Source organism: Tachysurus fulvidraco, chromosome 9, assembly GCF_022655615.1.
Source record: "Tachysurus fulvidraco isolate hzauxx_2018 chromosome 9, HZAU_PFXX_2.0, whole genome shotgun sequence".
NCBI lineage: Eukaryota > Metazoa > Chordata > Actinopteri > Siluriformes > Bagridae > Tachysurus > Tachysurus fulvidraco.
The window spans coordinates 28,652,701-28,675,778 of NC_062526.1; the positions used below are offsets into that span (position 1 = coordinate 28,652,701).

The following is a 23,078-nucleotide window of genomic DNA, read 5'->3' on the forward strand; positions in this document are numbered from 1 at the left end:
GGAATCAGACTCAAAATGGAACCCATCCTCATTTGAAACCATGGTTACTCAGACCAAATCTCTGTTATACAGACCACTTGTCAGATGCTACAAACCAGTTCTGAAGCAGGTGAAAAGCTGGCCAGGAGGAGTATTGAGTGAACTGTATTGAGTTCATTGACTGGAACATCTTCAGGGAAGCTGCAACCAACAGTGATTCTATCAACCTGGTGGAGTAAATGACATCAGTGACCAGCTACATCAGCGAGTGCATTGACGACTTGACCGTCTCCAAGACATCACCACATGTTCTAGAAGCTGTGGATGACTGCTCTGCAGGTATCTAGACTTCAGCAATTCACACAAGTTAGCAGAGGTCAAGATTGCCTGTGATAGTGATGCCTCCCTCCCAGATCTGCTGAACAACTTCTACACTCAGTTTGAGGTGCAAAACAACGTAGCGGCAAGGAAGACCATCCCCGACTATCCATAAACTGACACCTGCGACATATCCCTGAGCAGAGCGGTTGTTCCTACGTGCCTCAAGACAACCACCATTGTCTCCATGCCAAAGAATTTTACAATGCCAAGTCACACTCACACCCATTGTAATGTAGTGCTCTTAAAACTAAAGAGATGGTCGTTTACTCCAGGAGAGAACAGAGCGATCACTCTCCATTGAAACATTGAAGGATGCTCTGTAGAGAGCACCAAAGTCCTGGGTGTACATCTGGTAGAAAACCTCACCTGGTCACTCAACACCAGCTCCATCACCAAGAAAGCCCAGCAGCATCTCTACTTCTCAAGAAGGCTGAGGAAAGCCCATATCCCTGCCTCCACCCTGATTACATTTTACAGAGAGAACACAGAGCATTCTGAGCAGCTGCATTGTCTGGTTTGGGACACCAATGAATGCTTGTATTCAACAAAATGTTTGTGAGCTTTCTTGTGCATCATCTTTTGAAGAGGCTTCCTTCTGGGATGACAGCCAGGCAGACCAATTTGATGCAGTGTGTGGCATATGGTCTGAGCACTGACAAGCTGATCCCCCACGCTTCAACCTTTGCAGCAATGGATATGATGCTGCCCACGTGCACTCAACTTCTTTGGTTGACCATGGCAAGGCCTGTTCTGAGTGGAACCTGTCCTGTTAAACCACTGTATGGTCTTGGCCACCGTGCTGCAGCTAAGTTTCAAGGACTTGGCAATCTTCTTATAGCCTAAGCCATCTTTATGTAGAGCATCCATTCTTTTTTTCAGATCCTCAGAGAGTTCTTTGCTATGAGGTGCCATATAACACCAAATTTAATACACCTGCTCCCCATTCACACCTGAGACCTTGTAACACTAACGGGTCACATGTCACTAAGAAGATAAAATGGCTAATTGGGCCCAATTTGGTCATTTTCATTTAGGGGTGTACTCACTTTTGTGGCCAGTGGTTTAGACATTAATGGTTGTGCGTTTAGTTATTTTATGGGGACAGCACATTTACACTGTTATACAAGCTGTACACTCAGTACTTTACATTGCAGCATAGTGTCATTTCTTCAGTGTTGTCACATGAAAAGATATAATAAAATATTTTAAAAAATGTGAGGGGTGTACTCACTTCTGTGAGATTATATATATATATATATATATATATATATATATATATATATATATATATATATATATATATATATATATATGAGAGAGAGAGAGAGAGAGAGAGAGAGAGAGAGAGAGAACTCAAATTGTTGTTATTCTGATGTAAAGTGAACTGAGATTTGTGAAAAGTGGTATAAGTGAGGAACTGCCCTTCAAGATTCCTTCCATAATACCTGGGTATCTGTACTGTACAAGTCCTTTGAGCTGTGGATTTGCAAAAATGATATGGGACTGCATTTGGATGTTTGTTCATGTTTATGAATATTTGCAGAGTTACAGTTAATTTAACACACCTCCTGAAAAATGGATAAAACAGAGCATAAATGACTGGATTAATGGTGGAATTAAGATAAAGACAAAGCAAAACTTTCAGTAATGTTTCATTCTGTGGTTGAAAAATCATCTAATAAATTGTATGTAAACTGTTAAAAAAATATGAAAATAAATACACCAGAAACTAATTATTTAATCCATATTATACATTTTTGTAGCAAAGATAATTCTGACAATTTAAATATAATACAGTACAGTTCACAATATATTGGAGGTTGAAATTTGATTTGTTATAGGAGCTGAAATTATGTTTAACAGCAATATTTACTGTGAAGACATTATCAGAAGGTGTGAAAGAGACTTTTCATGAAAGAACATTGATTACTGCAGAGTCTGTCTGGAATATTTGTAGAGTTACTGTTAATTTAACACTCCTCCTGAACCACGGATAAAACAGAGCATAAATAAATGGATTATTGGTAGAATTAAGACAAAGTATGATCAGAAGTTTCTGAAATGTTTCTATCTGTAGTTCAATAACATTCCCTAATAAACTGTAAATATAATATGGAAGTAAACACACCAGAAACACAGACACTAAAATACCGAGGACTTTAGCTGCTTTTCTCTCAGATTTCATGGAGTATGAGGTGATTTTCTGTGTTTTAGGCCGTGTGTGATTATTAAGCTCTCTGATAGCAGTGGCATGTTTCTTAGCAATCACAAAAACTCGAGTATACAATATGATTATGACAGAAATTGGGAATATAAATGAATATATGAGATCAGTTACGGACAAAACCTCATTCAGAATATAATAACACTCACCAGGACACACTGTAGAACCTGTGAAGTTTCCATTGAAATACATGAATGTTAAGTTATAGGCCACCACCAGACACCAGTCAAAAACTATTACAACAGCAGTGACCCTCACAGAGACTCTAGAAGAGTAGAGAAAGGGATTTGAGAGAGCCAAATATCGATCCACAGCAATCAGAGTGATATTATAGATTGATATGATTGTAAGGAAACCATCAATGAACCAAAAACTGATGCAGAAATCTTTCCCAAAAATCCAGCATGACTCGATCGTCCAGGTGAACACAGGTGGCATCACTAAAGCACCAACAAGGAAATCTGACACAGCCAGAGAGAGCACCAGCATGTTTGTTGGTGTGTGAAGCTGCTTGAAGTGAAGAACAGAGATGATGACAAGCAGATTTCCACACACTGTTAGCAGAACCACAGCAGCTGAACACACGTACAGTAAGATATAAACTGCAGGAGATACAGATCTCTCTGGACAGGAGAAATGATCACAGCCATCAGACTGATTAAACTCTGTCAGGTTCATCAATACAGCATTTCTCTAATGTCTACAGAGTTTAAAGTAAAACAGAAAATGCAAGAAATCATTATCAAATGACTCATGGCTCAGAAGCTCTGGTGATTTTATAGTTTATAGAAATTAGTTACGCCTCCCAAATTTGAGTGACAGTATGATAGATATGATGTCATGGCTTGTGGGAACAAAAGGCCTCAACTAAATATCCCCATCTCATGTGTTCTTGAATGGACTGATGGGACACTGGTTTCTGTAACGGTAATTCATGGAGAATAGAAAATTAAAACCAACAACATTCAATATAGTGAAGATTAGACAAGTATAGAATAAATGTCAGTTAATTATATTTATTAGAAATGTCACTACAAAAACCCACCACATTGGTCACAAACAGATTCAGCTCTTAGAGTTTGTCCTGCAGTCTGTAAGGCTGTCCATTTATATCTGGATCAGTTTAATGCATGACAAATATGTAAATATTATTTTTATTGTGTGAAGATGAACAATGCTGATTTTGTGTCTGTAATGAATAAACATTAATACAATATCCTGCTCTATTGGAGGTAATTAAGGGATGCAGTAAACTGTGTGTTTCATAATTAAACATTCAGCATTTAAAATAATGAAGCTGATAAGCATTTTTAAGGATTTATGAATTTTAATGATTTTAAGGAATTTAAAGGATTAAAGATTTAAATGCTGATTTAAGAATTTTTACTTTTTTTAAGAATTTTCTTTTTCTAGTTATGGTAAGTCATCATGATGGTAATAGAAATGGCAGAGGACTTTATCTCCTTTTCTCTCACAATTCAAGTCTGAGGTATTTAATGTGTTTTAGACTGTGTGTGAACAAGAAATTTTGTCACTGCAATTAGAGGACTAACATTTTAAATGAAATAACCAGTGATGGAGACACTGCATTTACTCTTATCCAGCAGATTAATTGCCACACGGTGGCACCAAATAAATTGTACTTAATTTCTCATGTGTTGAAATACTTTGACCGTATTATTATAGAATTACTTTTTACTCACGCAAAATGCAAGAGAGAAAAAGTATTGCCTAGATAATGTTGCCACAGCTCGCAACCTTGGCGTAACCATGGACAATCAACTGTACTTTTCCTCTAATGTTGCTAATGTGACTCGCTCATGTAGGTTCCTTCTCTACAACATTAGAAGGATTCGGCCATTTTTGTCCACACAGACTGCTCAGGTACTTGTTCAGTCTCTTGTCATTTCAAGACTGGACTACTGCAATGCACTGCTTGCAGATCTACCTATGAACACAATTTCTCCTCTGCATATGATCCAAAATGCAGCTTCACAGCATTTTTCAACTTGCCTAAGTTCTCACATACCACCCTGCTGCTGCGATCCCTCCACTGCCTTCCGGTAGGGGTAATGTTATACTATCACATGCATATGTCAGGGCTATTGTGAATCTGCTACAATCTTCAATGAAGCACTGAAGAATAGTCTAGACCCTGTGACGGGTCTCCTGCTTCCCTGCTACGGCCGGCCAGTAGGTGGAACTGTGTTGCTAAATCGGGTGCCCCTGTTTCTTGTTATCTCTCCTTATTTAAGTTTGGTGTTGATTGTGTTTAGGAAATCTTTTTCCGCTTGGGATCTGTTTGGGGTTGTTTTCTGTTTTGTTTCTTCATTATTTTGTAAGTATTGTTTTCCATTTGAGTTCTCCACTACACTGTCAGGTGTAAACTGTTAAAAACATTGTCAAAGCTCAGATTAATGATTCACAAATATTTATTAAATAAAAGATTAACTGGTGTTTTGGTTTTCACTGCGTCCTCCCTTTTTTGTCATGACTTGAGCCAGTTGTGATAACCCACTGCAGTTATCTAACAAGTCTGTGTTGCGTCAGTATGTAGATGACATACCTTTACCCACACCAACTCAAGAACAGTGTGAGAAAGACACCATTAAATTGCTCTATCACATCGCTAAAGGGTGACACAAAGCGAGCAGTCAAAATTGCAATTTGTTCAACAAGAAGTGAAGTTCATAGGACAATTAATTCCTGCAGAAGGTAAAATACCCAAGTCGAGCAGAAGAGAGGCAATTCTGAAAATTTCCAAACTGGAAAAAAAAAGTTAATGTCATTCTTATGCATGCTGTAGGATGTGCTATCAGGATTATGCTATTTTAGAGGCACTAATGAGTGCTACTGCTCATGGACAATGCCTGCAGCACAGAACAAAGTGACATGGATGGAGACTGCAAATTATGCATTTGAACACCCACATTAGGTATCTCTGACCAATGAGACCATTTACACAGATTGTAGACAAAAAAGGAGGGTGCATGCCACCAGACTTGCTCCAATATCATGGGGCAAACTAAGACCAGTAGCATATTTTTCAGCTAAATTAGATCAAATGTCAGCAGGCCTGCCCATGAGTCTCAGAGCAGTGGCTGCAGCAGAAAAGGTCTGCTTAAAATGCTAAAAAGCAGAAAAATACCTCAAGAGACATTGTAGGCTACAGTGAATTAACGCTATTGGTACCACATGCAGTCTTGCAACTGCTTTATAGCACACCCTGCATCCGCAAATCCAACAGCATTGTGGATGATCCCACACACCCCTCACACACACTTCTCCTGCTGGACAAAGGTGCCAAAGCCATCGGGCCCTCACAACCAGACTGTGTGATAGTTTCTTTCACACTCCTCCAATATACATCCATGTATACAGCACCACCCGTATCAAACAGTTTACATGCTGTCTTACACATGTCAGTCAACTGCTGTTCTGCACAATACCTTATATAACTGCTGCGACTATATTAAGTGTTCGTTCCAGTATTTTTGAAGATGCATTATAGAATGTACAGTATGTAAATTTTTTGCACTGTCTTTTGTCTTGCACTGTTTGCACCAGATTGCACAGATGCACTTTATGCGGCTAGGACTAACTTACTTACAGTATGTCCTCTTTCTTTGTTCTATGTAGCTCCATGGTTTTGGAGAAACGTCTCCATCACTGTGTCACCTACAGTATATAGGGTTGAAATGACAACAAAAGTTTCTTGACTTCACTTGATTTGGTGTCACAGAAGGGTGTGATTATAAATATACAGTTTGACAATTGTGTACTGATAAGGAGGACCTTCATTGAGACGTCCAAACTCTTTATGATAAAGAACACAAATTGTTATATTTTTTTTCTTGGTGAAAATCTGTTGGTCTTGTTGATGCATGTTAATTTTGAACAAGTGAAAAAACTGATTAATGCAGAGTCTTCTAATAACTGCAGAGTTAGAGTTAATTTAACACACCTCGTGAAAAATGGATAAAACAGAGCATAAATAACTGGATTAATGGTGGAATTAAGATAAAGTACGAGCAAAACTTTCAGTAATGTTTAATTTTGTGGTCAAATAATCGTCCAATAAATTGTATGTAAACTGTTAATAAAATATGAAAATAAATACAACAGAAACTAATTATTTAATCAATATTATAAATTTTTGTGGCAAATATAATTCCTACAATTTACATATAATACAGTACAGTTCACAATATATTGGAGGTTGAAATTTGATTTGTTATAGAAGCTGAAATTATATATAACAGCAATATTTACTGTAGGGACATTTATCAGAAGGTGTGAAAGAGACTTTTCATGAAAGAACATTGATTAATGCAGAGTCTGTCTGGAATATTTGTAGAGTTATGATTAATTTAACACACCTCCTGAACCACGGATAAAACAGAGCATAAATAAATGGATTAATGGTGGAATTAAGACAAAGTATGATCATAAGTTTCTGAAATGTTTCTATCTGTAGTTCAACAACATTTCCTAATAAACTGTAAATATAAAATGGAAGTAAACACACCAGAAACACAGACACTAAAATACTGAGGACTTTAGCTGCTTTTCTCTCCGATTTCATGGAGTGTGAGGTGATTTTCTGTGTTTTAGGCCGTGTGTGATTATTAAGCTCTCTGATAGCAGTGGCATGTTTCTTAGCTATCACAAAAACTCGAGTATACAATATGATTATGACAGAAAGTGGGAATATAAACGTATATATGAGATCAATTACAGTACAAACCTCATTTAGAAAATAATAACACTCGCCAGGACACATTACAGAACCTGTGCAGTTTCCACTGAAACAGATGAATGTTAAGTTATAGGCAACCACCAGACACCAGTCAAAAACTATTACAGCAGCAGTGACCCTCACAGAGACTCTAGAAGAGTAGAGAAAGGGATTTGAGAGAGCCAAATATCGATCCACAGCAATCAGAGTGATATTATGGATTGATATGATTGTAAGGAAACCAATAAAGAACAAAAAACTGATGCAGAAATCTCTACCAAAAATCCAGCATGACTCGATCGTCCAGATGAACATTGATGGCATCACTAAAGCACCAACAAGGAAATCTGACACAGCCAGAGAGAGCAGCAGCATGTTTGTTGGTGTGTGAAGCTGCTTGAAGTGAAGAACAGAGATGATGATGAGCATATTTCCACACACTGTTAGCAGAACCACAGCAGCTGAACACACGTACAGTAAGATATAAACTGCAGGAGATACAGATCTGTCTGGACAGGAGAAATGATCACAGCCGTCAGACTGATTAAACTCTGTCAGGTTCATCAATACAGCATTTCTCTAATGTCTACAGAGTTTAAAGTAAAACAGAAAATGTAAAAAGTCATAATCAAATGACTCATGGCTCAGAAGCTCTGGTGATTTTATAGTTTATACAAATTAATCACGCCTCCCTAATTTGAGTGACAGTATGATAAATATGATGTCATGGCTTGTGGGAACAAAAGGCTTAAACTAAATATCCCCATCTCATGTGTTCTTGAATGGACTGATGGGACACTGGTTGCTGTAACAGTAATTCGTGGAGAATAGAAAATTAAAACCAACAACTTTCAATGTAGTGAAGATTAGACAAGTATAGAATAAATGTCAGTTAATTATATTTATTAGAAATGTCACTACAAAAACCCACCACATTGGTCACAAACAGATTCAGCTCTTAGTGATTGTCCTGCAGTCTGTAAGGCTGTCCATTTATATCTGGATCAGTTTAATGCATGACAAATATGTAAATATGATTTTTATTGTGTGAAGATGAACAATGCTGATTTTGTATCTGTAATGAATAAAAATTAATACAATATCCTGCTCTATCGGGGGTAATTATGGGATGCAGTAAATGTTGTGTTTCATAATTAAACATTCAGCATTTAATCTAATGAAGCTGATATAAGCATTTTTAAGGATTTATGAATTTTAATGATATTAAGTAATTTAAAGGATTAAAGATTTAAATGTTGATTTAAGCATTTTTACTTTTTGAAGAATTCTCTTTTTCTAGTTATGGTAAGTCATCATGATGGTAATAAAAGAGGCAGAGGACTTTATCTCCTTTTCTCTCACATTTCAAGTCTGAGGTATTTAATGTGTTTTAGACTGTGTGTGAACAAGAAATTTTGTCACTGCAATTAGAGGACTAACATTTTAAATGAAATAACCAGTGATGGAGACACTGCATTTACTCTTATCCAGCAGATTAATTGCCACAAGGTGGCACCAAATAAATTGTACTTAATTTCTCATGTGTTGAAATACTTTGACCATATTATTATAGAATTACTTTTTACTCATGCAAAATGCAAGAGACAAAAAGTATTGCCTGGATAATGTTGCCACAGCTCGCAACCTTGGCGTAACCATGGACAATCAACTGTACTTTTCCTCTAATGTTGCTAATGTGACTCGCTCATGTAGGTTACTTCTCTACAACATTAGAAGGATTCAGCCATTTTTGTCCAAACAGACTGCTCAGGTACTTGTTCAATCCCTTGTCATTTCAAGACTGGATTACTGCAATGCACTGCAATACATGTGTAAACTGTTAAAAACATTCTGTCAAAGCTCAGATTAATTATTCACAAATATTTATTAAATAAAAGATTGACTGGTATTTTGGTTTTCACTGCGTCCTCCCTTTTTTGTCATGACTTGAGCCAGTTGTGATAACCCACTGCAGTTATCTAACAAGTCTGTGTTGCGTCAGTATGTAGATGACATACCTTTACCCACACCAACTCAAGAACAGTGTGAGAAAGACACTATTAAATTGCTCTGTCACATCGCTAAAGGGCGACACAAAGCGAGCAGTCAAAATTGCAATTTGTTCAACAAGAAGTGAAGTTCCTCAGAAGGTAAAATACTCAAGTCGAGCAGAAGAGAGGCAATTCTGAAAATTCCCAAACTGGAAAAAAACAGTTAATGTCATTCTTATGCATGCTGTAGGATGTGCTATCAGGATTATGCTATTTTAGAGGCACCACTGAGTGCTATTGCTCATGGACAATGCCTGCAGCACAGAGCAAAGTGACATGGATGGAGACTGCAAATTATGCATTTGAACACCCACATTAGGTATCTCTGACCAATGAGACCATTTACACAGACTGTGGACAAAAAAGGGGGGTGCATGCCATCAGACTTGCTCCAAGATCATGGGAGCAAACTCAGACCAGTAGCATATTTTTCAGCTAAATTGGATCCAATGTCAGCAGGCCTGCCCATGAGTCTCAGAGCAGTGGCTGCAGCAGAAAAAGGTCTGCTTAAAATGCTAAAAAGCAGAAAAATACCTCAAGAGACATTGTAGGCTACAGTGAATTAACTCTGTTGGTACCACATGCAGTCTTGCAACTGCTTTATAGCACACCCTGCATCCGCAAATCCAACAGCATTGTGGATGATCCCACACACCCCTCACACACACTTCTCCTGCTCTACAAAGGTACCAAAGCATTCGAGCCCTCACAACCAGACTGTGTAATAGTTTCTTTCACACTCCTCCAATATACATCCATGTATACAGAACCATCCATATGAAACAGTTTACATGCTGTCTTACACATTTCACTGCTGTTCTGCACAATACCTTATATAACTGCCTTATATAACTCTTTTCAGTACGCCGCGGTCTGTGAGTCATCCTGTTGCCTCCTGTCTAAAAGTTTGCCAGTGTTCTCGATACTGTCGGCTCAGAGTGTGGTTGCCAGGTTGGTTTTATTTTTCCCCCTTTTGTTTTCTTAAGAGAGTTGCTGCTCTCTGCTTCCTCCCTTTTTACCAGTTTTTTGTGCACCGGTGTTTTCCTGCCTCAGGAAATTCGGATTACTACGAACTTTTCTCTCTTCTGTTCCAGTGGATTATTTATTTTCTCCCTGTTTTGGATTACTATTATTTCCTGTGAGTGGATTACTTTTGTTCCGCGTCAGGAACTGTTACCCCCAAGGACTAATTCCTGCTCCTGTGCTCATGTGTCACCTCCTTACAGTGTCTATGCGTGAGGTTTATGTGAACTCCTTTACCTGCTATTGTTCCTACTTATTGACTTTACTCATTAAAGCTCTATTTTGAACATTGGCCTGCCTTTGTGTCCCCCGAGTCTCTCTCTCTGAAAGCTGATAGTATCATCTGGCCAACAATGAACCCAGCAGGATCTCAGGAGTTACAGTCACAGCTCGACACCTTGTCCAGATCCTCCGCTGCTCATGAACGTCAACTCATGGAGATAGCCACGTCCACTAATGAATTCATTCGACGCATGAGCATGCTCACCACGGCACAGGCCTCCCCGCCATTTCTGATGCCACCAGCCCAGCCCCCCCACCCGTGGCAGAGCAAAACCCCATGCGAGAGCCACACCTGCCTCACCCTGAGCACTTCTCTGGAGAGGCGGGACTTTGCCGTGCATCCCTGATGCAGTGTTTGGTGATCTTTGAGCTCCAACCCTCCTTCCTTTCGGACCGGTATAAGGTAGTGTACGTTATCTCCTTGTTATCTGGGAAGGCCAAGATCTGGGCTTCCGTAGAGTGGGAACGTCAGTCTTTCATCTGTTCTTCATTTGATGCCTTTTCGGTAGAACTGCGCAAAGTTTTTGACTCCACGCTACCCAAGATGGACGCCACTTGAGCCCTGTTCGAATCATCTCAGGGGTCTCACTCTGTGGCGGAGTACGCTGTGGATTTCCGTATGGCAGCTGGGGACAGTGGGTGGAACCCAACAGCTCTCTACGATGCATTCTACCGTGGCCTAGCTCCCTGGGTTAAGGATGTACTCGCGGTCCGAGAACATCCCGACGGGCTTGAAACCACTTCTCAAAGCACGTTTACAGATCGGGAGCCAAGGACACGATCTCGCGGTTTTCGTTGACTCTTGAGCTGACGCAGGGTTCCTCGATGAGGAGTTAGTGCGTCAACTGGGGATCGAGACTGAACCACTACCCACCATTCTCCAGGTGTGGGCCCTGGATGGCCATATCCTCCACCGAGTTTGCTACCATACCAAGCCCCTGTTAGTGTACATTGCCGGTGAACACACGGAGTGGATCTCCTTCCTAGTTATCCCCTCGCCTAACGCTCCAGTCATGTTCAGATTGCCTTGGCTTCAGAAGCATAACCCTCATCTGGATTCATCCAGCAGCCAGGTCCTTGGTTGGGGGATCTACTGCCAGGCTCACTGCCTGACCACCTTGACACCCTGCCCATTATTAGTCAAGGAGGACCTGCCATCCGACATCTCTCTGGTGCCGGCTGAATACCATGATCTGGGACAAGGGTTCAGTAGAGCTCGTGCCACTTCCCTGCCACCTCATAGACCTTATGACTGCGCCATCGACCTCCTGCCAGGCACTGTTCCCCCCTGGGGCCGGTTGTACCACCTATCCAAGCCTGAAAGGGAGGCCATGACCCAGTATATACAAAAGTCCGTGGAGTCAGGTATTATCCGCCCATCGTCATCCCCAGCCCGTGCTGGATTTTTCTTTGTGGAAAAGAAGGATGGTACACTATGGCCCTGTATTGACTATCGGGGTCTTAATGCCATCATCGTTAAGAATTGCTACCCTTTGCCACTTATGGCCTCCGCTTTCGAGCTCCTCCAAGGAGCCTCCATTTTCACAAAGCTGGATCTTTGGAACGCCTATCACCTAGTTTGTATTCGGGAGGGTGACGAATGGAAGACCGCATTCAACACCCCCACTGGTCATCTGGTGATGCCATTCGGTCTCACTAATGCTCCAGCGGTGTTCCAAGCGCTGGTAAATGACGTTTTACGGGATAAGTTAAATCTGTTTGTGTTCGTTTACCTGGACAACATCCTCATCTTCTCCTGCACGCCCGAGGAACACACCAGTCATGTCCGCTGTTGTGAAAAATCCTTGAACCCAGGAATGCCTTAAAAGCAGAGTGATATGCCTTAAGGGGATTATGATTGGAGTCGTAAGAAACATGGGAATAAACCCCAGATGTTGTAATAATCTTAAGGTAATATATAACTAGAGAAATCAAATAACCATATAACAATATGGGACAATAGATTAGGATGCTCAGGAAGTTCAGGAGAACAGAGCTGTTCCAGAAACGTAGTGAGCTCATGGGTGATATGAAGCAGTTGGAAGCGGTGATAGCCTGCCATGACATCAGCAGGCACTGGCCTTGGGTAGGGGGAAGGACGAGGAATCCGGATGGTGTGACCAATTTTTTATGATCTCAGCTTGTCTTTTCCCAGGCTGGGCTAAGACAGGCTGAGATCATAAAAAATTCAGGTGGTTAGCAGGCTTGAGGAGTCATCAAAAAACTCAATTTGTACACAAGCAACATTATAGCAGCAAGAGCTTAGCAACAGTAACAGTATAAGATAACGAATAGGTAAGAGCTTTTAACATAATAACTTGTGACATAAACCAGACTCATAGAGTGACTTATAATCAGTAAAAATCATATATACAGAAGAAGATAGCAAAAGAGAAACTTCCTCATTGTATTTGAATGAAGGATTAATCCTCAGGACATCTGTCAAAAGACTGATAGGCAAAAGTGACTTTGACTAGGAAGTAAAGCACTTTTGAACACATTTGTAATAAAAAATACAAAATTATTATGTAGAATGAAGAAGACCATGGTTCCCGGACCTTATATCATAAATTATTATGTAGAATGAAGAAGACCATGGTTCCCAGACCTTATCTCATAAATTGTTATGTAGAATGAAGAAGACCATGGTTCCCAGACCTTATGTCATAAATTGTTATGTAGAATGAAGAAGACCATGGTTCCCAGACCTTAGACCTTATCTCATAAATTGTTATGTAGAATGAAGAAGACCATGGTTCCCAGACCTTAGACCTTAGCTCATAAATTGTTATGTAGAATGAAGAAGACCTTGGTTCCCAGACCTAGGTCCTGGGAACTAAGGGGAGGAAAATCCATAAATGGGCATATGGGTAAAAGGTGCTGGGAAATAAGGGGAAATTAGTGAACAGGATGTTACTGTATTTAGAAAACATAGGAGGTGATGCCAGTAAATAAGTTGATATGAGGAAGGTCACCAGGTGGAACTTCACCGTGAGACTCTAAGAAATACTGGGAACCAAAGAGGAGGTGCCTAGGAGCACCAGGGTATATATGGAGGACATTTTCTGAGGGTCGGTGGGGTGTAAAAACTTTACTTTGTAAGAACGTCTTGAGAGTTTTGTTTTTGATTGCATGACAATGCTCTTATTGGGCTTTTCATTTGTTACTTTCAACTTGGCAATTTCTTTTAGAGAATTGTTGGCTGACTGACCACAATAAAGAAGTTTGCTCATTCTCATTCAGGTCTGAGGAGTGTTCTCAGTATTTTGTTTGTAGTAATTATAAAGTTATCAGTTAAGTCTAACTAAAACAGTCTTTATTAACCAAAAGTCTAAGTGTGGAGGTCACCATGCGATGTGTCCACTTGGAGGCGTGCTCTAAGTTCCGACATCGCACAGTGCTCCAGAGACTTTTTCAGAACCAATTATATGTGAAGGCAGAGAAATGTCAGTTCCATGTCACAAAGACCACCTTCTTGGGGTTCATTCTGGCAGCAGGGAATGTACGGATGGATCCCGACAGAATCAAGGCTGTTAGAGATTGGCCCCGCCCTGAGACACGTAGGCAGCTTCAGCAGTTCTTGGGATTTGCCAATTTTTATCGGTGATTCATCCTAACTTCCCCTGTTTGTGGTTGGGGAGGCAGTGCTGGAAGGGGACCTACGGGAACATCTCCTATCTCTCTAAGTCTTCTACATTCATGAATCCAATGCCCATTCCTACTACAATAAAAACAGATGCTGGGGCTTCGGGAGTATGAATTACTTCCTCCTCGGCCTCTCCCTCAGCTACTCCCTCGGGCCGAGTCACCATTATGAGACCAAAATGGTTCATCCAGTCACGAGGAGTTTCCTTGTTGTCTGGCTTAGGATATTTTATTCCTGAATTACCCATGTCCAACTATAGGTACAACAAATATTATTACACACAAACAACACAACACAATTAACACAACACAATTGGAGACCAGCGATCGAGACAAAGAGGGCGATCAAATAAATTTATAGCCTTCTGACCTTAGAGACATTGCGTGTGCTATTTCACTGGTTCAATAAGCAGTGACGAATTCCCTTACACATAGTGCATACATTCTATACACAGATATGGATATCAGCACAGTACTGCCTACACTTTGAACTGTATGACTAGATACCAATCAGCACTTGCCTGCCCTTCTGATATCCCCAATATAAATACCAGTACACGAGGTAAGTGCCTACACTTTAACTGGTATGACAAGATACCAAATCAGCACTTATCAGAATCCCTGACGAGCCCCCAAGTACTGTAAGGAATTCTCATCTGTCGCCTGGACAGGGTAACCCTCTTTTCATCTGCCACCTGGGCAGGATAACCTAAAATTCAGCCTCTTGTTCCTCTGCTCAATTTCTGTTCTCCACAAGGCCTTGGGAAAGTCTCAATGAAACACATATGCATCAGTCTTTCAAAGAGAAGTTCCAAAGTTTATTAGGAAAAGCATGAATATATAGTCGTACAAGAAGAGGGAGGGTGTAGTGAGTGTGTGTGTGTTGGTATGTGTGTGTGCATCTCTGTTTAGGTGACCTCTCAGTTACCCCAAGGAAGTCAGCTCTTATCAGGGAAGTGAACATACAGTATACTTCCCCTTAGTTCCCATGGTTGGTAACATAAAGAATGATTATGGAAGGGCCATCTGTTGTAATTATGGTAGGGACAAGAGTGTGTCTGTGTGTGTGTGGGGGTGTGTGTATGTGTGTGTGTGTGTGAGAGAGAGAGAAAGAACAATGTGCTCTATACAGAAAGTCTGCAACATTTCCAGAAAAGATTGTTTTATACAATTATTCTCACAAAGTGTAAACTTGCGTTTGTTCCATGATGCACCTAAAGTATATCATGCCCTAAGGCTGTCTACAATAGAATGCATGCACAATGTGATTCAAGGCGAGCTTTTATACATTCTTACTGTGGCCAGTTGGATTTGGCTGTCAGGTTTGGTTGGCTTTGTGCCTTTTAGACGGCTACCATCTTATTTCATACACACATCTCGGTTCCCAAACATATCTCGCCGTCAACTCTGTGTGGTCTACTAAAGTCTTTTTTTCCTCAATCCTCAAGATAACATGTCCATATATAGTCATATGGCTACAGTAAACTTCATGCAACTTGTCAGATTGTGATTATATACTGTGGGACTGCATCTTTCTCTCGCCATGGAATTCAACAGCAAGCTATACTCCCCGTGAATACACAAAAGGCTTCACTTCAACAGCAGGCCTTGAAACACTTTGCATGCAGATAATCCCAGTAATACACAGTAGGCTTTATAAGCTTTCACTACAAGAAACAGCTTTTCATCTAAGTTTACAGTAAAATAAGCAATATTAATCTAATCAGCTCTACTACATTAGGATACATGATTATAAGAAAAAGAAAATCTTTTCAGAATTTTATTGAACATTCTGAAAATAAACATAATAACAAATAATGCATTATAATCTTCTTTTCGTTTGGAATCTTCTTCCAGCTGTCTAGGTACAGCATCTGATCCCTCAGTGTCTTCTTCTAAACACTCATATTCAAAACTTTCAACCATTCAACCAATTCTTCAACCTTTTGTATTTTTACATCAATTTTCCTTTGTTTATTCACCTTACATTTCACTTTTCTTTCCCTATTTCTCCTTCTCTTTGCATTATCTATGTCTGTCTTTCTACTGACAGATAAGTTAATAATTGGTTGTGGTGTACCTTTATATTTGTTATTATTTATTTGCTGAGAACCAGTATTAAGAGAACCAGTATCAGGGTGTAGGTAGAGACCTGCAACTCCATCCCGTGCATGCCAGTGTCTGATAACATCCCGTGTATGCCACTGGTTCACAACAACATTTACACCACATGCTGCATCTACTGATCCAACAGCATTGTGGATGATCCCACACACCCCTCACACACACTTCTCCCTCCTGCTGAACAAAGGTACCAAAGCATTTGGGCCCTCACAACCAGACTGTGTAACAGTTTCTTTCACACTCCTCCAATATACATCAATGTATACAGCACCACCCTTATCAATCAGTTTACATGCTGTCTTACACCTTTCAGTCATTCTGTTGTTCTGCACAATACCTTATATAACTGCTGCGACTATATTAAGTGTTTGTTGCAGTATTTTTGAAGATGTATTATAGAATGTACAGTATGTACTCTGGTTGGTGCTGTTTTTGTGTAATGTCTGGTAGTGTTTTTAAAAAAAAAATTTGCGCGGCCTTTTGTCTTGCACTGTTTGCACCAGATTGCACAGATGCACTTTATGTAGCTAGAACTAACTTACTTATGTCCTTAGTTCTTTCTGTGTTCTATGTAGCTCCAAGGTTTTGGAGAAACGTCTCATTTCACTATGTACTGCATCATAGGGTTGAAATGACAATAAAAGCTTCTTGACTTGATTTGGTGTCACAGAAGGGTGTGATTATAAATGTACAGTCTGACAATTGTGTATTGATAAGGTAGACCTTCATTGAGACGTCTAAACTCTTTACGATACAGAACACAATTGGAACTGAAACAATCTCTGGATGCCTCAGAATGGGTAGAAAAAGAGAAGCAGTGGAGAGGAATTAACATCACTGCTGTTCATAATATTAGGAAGCACTTGATGATAATGTGCATGTACTAAAGCACACGATTATGGGAAGTATTAGAAGACTAGTTAGATAAATGAAAACTAAACCATTTAGAGCCTTGTACATAAGTAGTAGCAGTTTGTAATCAACCTTGTAACAGGTAGCCAGTGTAGAGATGATACAATTGGGGTTATATGATCATATTTTCTTGTCCTGGTAAGAATTCTTTGAACTAACTATTTATTGAAGATGCAGGACAACCACCTAGTAATGCATTACAATAGTCCAGTTTAGTACACAATAGTAAATGCATGAACTAGCTTCTCAGCATCAGATAAGTATAGGATCTTTCTTAGCTTGCCAATATTTCTAAGGTAGAAGAAGGCTTACTCTGTGTTCAAAGTGATGCTCGCAGCTGCAATGCTTTTCTATGTGGTGAACGAGGATGATGCTGAACAATTCCAGGATATGTTTTTTTTCCATTGGTTTTTTGTGTTAATCTATATATACCTGGATATCTGTACTGTACAAGTCCCCTGAGCTGTGGATTTGCAAATATGATATGGGACTTTGCATTTGGATGTTGTTCATGTATGGGACATTACCACAATTTTATCATCAAATATTATTTACTATAAATGTTCAAATTATTTTCTTATTATCTTTTATTTTCTTGGTGAAAATCTGTTTTTCTTGTTGATGAATGGTAATTTGGAACAGGTGAAAAAACAAGATTAATGCAGAGTTACAGTTATTTAACACACCTCCTGAAAAATAAATAACTGGATTAATGGTGGAATTAAGACCAAGTACGATCAAAACTTTCAGTAATGTTTTATACTGTGGATGAAAAATCGTCCAATAAATTGTATGTAAACTGTTAATAAAATATGAAAATAAATACACTAGAAAGTAATTAGTTAATCAATATTATACATTTTTGTAGCAAAGATAATTCCTACTAAATACATAATACATTACTTTACAGTTCACATTATTTTGGGGGTTGAAATTTGATTTGTTAAAATTATATATAACAGCAATATTTACTGTAGGGACATTATCAGAAGGTGTGAAAGAGACTTTTTATGAAAGAACATTGACTAATACAGAGTCTGTCTGAAATATTTGTAGAGTTACAGTCAATTTAAAACACCTCCTGAACCACGGATAAAATAAAGCATAAATAACTGGATTAATGGTGGAATTAAGACAAAGCATGATCAGAAGTTTCTGAAATATTTCTGTCTGTATTTCAATAACTTTCCCTAATAAACTGTAAATAAAATATGGAAGTAAACACACCAGAAACACAGACACTAAAATACCGAGGACTTTAGCTGCTTTTCTCTCAGATTTCATGGAGTGTGAGGTGATTTTCTGTGTTTTAGGCCGTGTGTGATTATTAAGCTCTCTGATAGCAGTGACATGTTTCTTAGCAATCACAAAAACTCGAGTATACAATATGATTATGACAGAAAGTGGAAATATAAATGAATATATGAGATCAATTACAGACCAAACCTCATGTAGTAAAAAATAACACTCGCCAGGACACATTACAGAACCTGTGAAGTTTCCACTGAAATACATGAATGTTAAGTTATAGGCCACCACCAAACACCAGTCAAAAACTATTACAGCAGCAGTGATCCTCACAGAGACTCTGTTCATGTATAGAAAGGGATTTGAGAGAGCCAAATATCGATCCACGGCAATCAGAGAGATATTATAGATTGATATAATTGTAAGGAAACCATCAATGAACCAAAAACTGATGCAGAAATCTCTCCCAAAAATCCAGCATGATTCAATCGTCCAGATGAACACAGGTGGCATCACTAACGTCCCAACAAGGAAATCTGACACAGCCAGAGAGAGCACCAGCATGTTTGTAGGTGTGTGAAGCTGCTTGAAGTGGAGAACAGAGATGATGATGAGCAGATTTCCACACACTGTTAGCAGAACCACAGCAGCTGAACACACGTACAGTAAGATATAAACTGCAGGAGATACAGATCTCTCTGGACAGGAGAAATGATCACAGCCATCAGACTGATTAAACTCTGTCAGGTTCATCAATACAGCATTTCTCTAATGTCGACAGAGTTTAAAGTAAAACAGAAAATGCAAGAAATCATAATCGAATAACTTATGGCTCAGAAGCTCTGGTGATTTTATAATTTATAGAAATTAGTCACGCCTCCCTAATTTGAGTGACAGTATGATAAATATGATGTCATGGCTTGTGGGAACAAAAGGCCTCAACTAAATATCTCCATCTCATGTGTTCTTGACTGGACTGATGGGACACTGGTTTCTGTAATGGTATTTCACGGAGAATTAAAAATTAAAACATTCAATATAGTGAATATTAGACAAGTATATAATAAATGTCAGTTAATTATATTTATTAGAAATGTCACTACAAAAACCCACCACATTTATTCAGCTCTTAGTGTTTGTTCTGCAGTCAGTAAGGCTGTCCTTCTCAGATAACATATTATTTTAACCCTCTGGGGTCTAAGGGTTTTTTGGGCATGGAGAAGTTTTGTCATACCCTGAATTTGTGCTTTTTTTCAGTTGCTTATGAAGATATAAATGGCTAAAGTCTAATATCACTGTAATCAGCACAAACTGGACTACAATAATATGTGAGCAGCTTGTATGTACATGATTGTGTTTTTGAGAAAACAATGTTTATGCATGGTTAGTGAAAAATGAAACATTATAAATCACTTGAATAAGGCCATAAAACACATACAGAACATTGGTTCACAGGACTTTTGAGAACTGGATCTTAGAGTTTTTGCTTCAAAATTCTGTGAAAATCATCTTGTTTACTCGCTCACAGAAAACAATATATTGATTTAAATTTTCTAAGACACTTTTTGTTTGTAAACGGCATATGCAAGTAATAATACTAATAATAATACATTTTATTTAAAGGCGCCTTTCTAACACTCAAGGTCACCGTACAAAAGAAGAAGAAAAACAACAAAAAATATAGTTATACAATACTTGCATAGAAAAAAAAAAATTGGACCAACATTACAAATCATGATCTAGAATATGCTAAACTAAACAGATGAGTTTTAAGCTGAGATTTAAATGATGAAAGAGAATCAATATTACGGAGCTCAGATGGAAGTGAGTTCCAGAGCTGAGGTGCAGAGTAACTGAAAGCTCTGTTCCCCATCGTTACAAGACGGACAGAGGGAACAATGAAATGAGTGGAAGAAGAAGACCTAAGAGTGCGAGTTGGTTTTGGAGTATGAAGAAGATCAAGAAGATATGAAGGTGCAAGATTGTGGATAGCTTTAAATGTTAGAAGAAGAATTTTATACTTGATACGAAAATGAATGGGAAGCCAGTGTAGCTGTTCCAGAACAGGTGTAATATGATGGATAGAGGGAGTACGAGTGATAATACGGGCAGAAGAGTTTTGAACGAGTTGCAGCTTATGAAGGGTTTTGTGAGGAAGCCCAATAAGAAGAGAATTACAGTAGTCAAGCCGGGAGGTTACTAGACTGTGAATAAGAGTGGTGGTAGATTGAGTGGTGAGAAAGGAATGAAGCCTATTGATATTTCGAAGGTGAAAGTATGCAGCCCGAGTAACATTATTTACATGTGAGGTAAAAGAAAGGGTACTATCAAAGATGACACCAAGCCTCTTAACCTGAGATGAGGGAGCTATGAGAGATTCATCAATGGAAATAAGAAAATTCGAAAATTTGTTAAGCACAGTTTTTGTGCCTATAAGGAGAAATTCTGTTTTATTGCTATTTAGTTTAAGAAAATTTGCTGAAAACCATGATTTTATGTCAATGAGACAATCAGAAAGAGCAGATGGAGGGAGTTTGGAATGTGGTTTTGTGGAAAGGTAGAGCTGGGTGTCATCCACATAGCAATGAAACTTAACCTGATGTTTATGAAAAATATGACCAAGGGGTAAAAGGTAAGTAATAAATAACAAAGGGCCAAGAACAGAGCCCTGGGGAACACCAGAGGTAACGGAAACTACAGAAGAGGTGAATGATTTTAGTTGAACAAACTGTGTGCGATCAGAGAGATATGAATGAAACCATTTCAGAGGCGTGTTGGTGATGCCAATAGTGGAAAGCCTGTCTAAAAGAATATCGTGGGAAATTGTATCAAAAGCTGCACTCAGATCAAGGAGAAGGAGGATGGATAGTAAACCAGAATCAGCTGCTATAAGCAAATCGTTTGTGACTTTTAATAGAGCTGTTTCAGTGCTATGAAATGGGCGAAAACCAGATTGGAATTGTTCATATAGATTATTGCCAGACAAATGGATATGAAGTTGAGCAGCAACAACTTTTTTCAAAATTTTAGAAATGAAAGGAAGATTAGAAATAGGACGAAAATGATTAAGGTTGTTGGTGTCCAAACCTGGTTTCTTTAGAATTGGAGTTACAGCAGCTGTTTTGAAAAGAGAAGGAACAGCCCCAGTGGTAAGGGAAGAATAAATAATATCCATAATAAACTGGGACAGAGAGGAAGCAGTAGCCTTAACAAGGACAGTTGGTAAAGGATCAAGAACACAGGTTGAAGATTTAGATTGATGAATAAGTTTTAAGATATCATCAATTGTGGGCAGAATAAACTCAGAGAACAATTGTGTAGGAACAGGTAGAACTGAGACACATGGAGTAGAAACAGGAGTGGCCATAAGTTGACGATGAATGCCTTCAATTTTTGAGGTAAAGAATGATGCTAAAGTATTGCAGAAATCAGATGAGTACAAATGAGAGGGAAGTGAGTCGGTGGGTGTTGTAAAATTTTTCAATAAGGAAAAAAGAAGCTTTGAATTCCCTTCATTAGAACCGATTAAGCCAGAATAGTATGTAGATTTAGCTTTAGCAATAGTGTCTTTATAGTGAGACATATGTTCTGAGTACATTTCCTTGTGGACAGTAAGGCCAGTTCTTCTGAAAAGTCTCTCAAGCTGTCGTCCTTTTGCTTTTAATTGCCTGAGAAAAGGAGTGAACCAGGGTGCAGTAACAGTAAATGAAACAGTCCTAGTCTTAACTGGAGCAAAAGTATTCAACAAATTATGGAGACTATTATTGTACTGAGAGACCAAATTATCTGGAGTGGAACAGCTGTCAGCCCTAGGAAGACTTGCAATGCTTAAAGACAAGTTGTCCAAATTAATGTCCTTGATTTTCCGGAATGATATAATACGTGAAGATTTTGATTTGAAGAGAGGAAGATCAACATTAAAGGACAGTAACAGATGATCAGTACATGGAAAAAAGTCTGCATTGAGGTTGCCTGGAGAGACACCTGAACAACAGATTAAATCCAAAGTATGTCCTTTAATATGCGTGGGAAAATTCACATGTTGCTGCAGTCCGAAGCTATCCAGACAAGATGTCAATTCTTTAGCAAGGTTGTTGTGAACATCATCCATGTGAATATTGAAATCCCCCACAAGAATTATATTTGGTGAAAGAGTAGTTATTTCATTCAAAAAAGCAGCAAAGTCAGGGATAAAATCCTTGTTAAATTTTGGTGGTCGATATACAGAGCTGATAATAGTTGGAGTAGATCCAGAGAGCCGACAAACTGCAGCCTCAAATGAGTGGGAGACAGAAACATTCACTGACCTCAGTCTCCACTTCTCACGGTAGATTATCGCCAGACCTCCTCCTCGACCAGAATCACGTGGTTGAGTGATGTAAACAAACCCTGGCGGAATGGCGTCGTTGAGTGCAATAAAGTAATTTTGTTGCTGCCATGTTTCGGTCAAACAGAGAAAATCAATCTTGCG

The 23,078-nt window shown here is 39.0% G+C and overlaps 3 protein-coding genes across 3 annotated transcripts; all 3 read right to left on the reverse strand.

Moving 5' to 3' along the window:
* Positions 1-2,269: 2,269 nt before the first annotated feature.
* On the reverse strand, positions 2,270-3,262 carry LOC113651757 (trace amine-associated receptor 13c-like). The gene has a single exon (XM_027160604.2). The coding sequence runs from the start codon at positions 3,260-3,262 to the stop codon at positions 2,270-2,272; it is 993 nt and encodes a 330-aa protein (XP_027016405.2).
* A 3,631-nt stretch (positions 3,263-6,893) lies between these two features.
* LOC113651770 (trace amine-associated receptor 13c-like) lies at positions 6,894-7,886 on the reverse strand. The gene has a single exon (XM_027160618.2). It carries the CDS (start codon positions 7,884-7,886, stop codon positions 6,894-6,896), a length of 993 nt encoding a protein of 330 aa, XP_027016419.2.
* A 10,481-nt stretch (positions 7,887-18,367) lies between these two features.
* On the reverse strand, positions 18,368-19,360 carry LOC113651684 (trace amine-associated receptor 13c-like). Its single transcript, XM_027160526.2, has one exon. It carries the CDS (start codon positions 19,358-19,360, stop codon positions 18,368-18,370), a length of 993 nt encoding a protein of 330 aa, XP_027016327.1.
* Between the last annotated feature and the right edge of the window lie 3,718 nt (positions 19,361-23,078).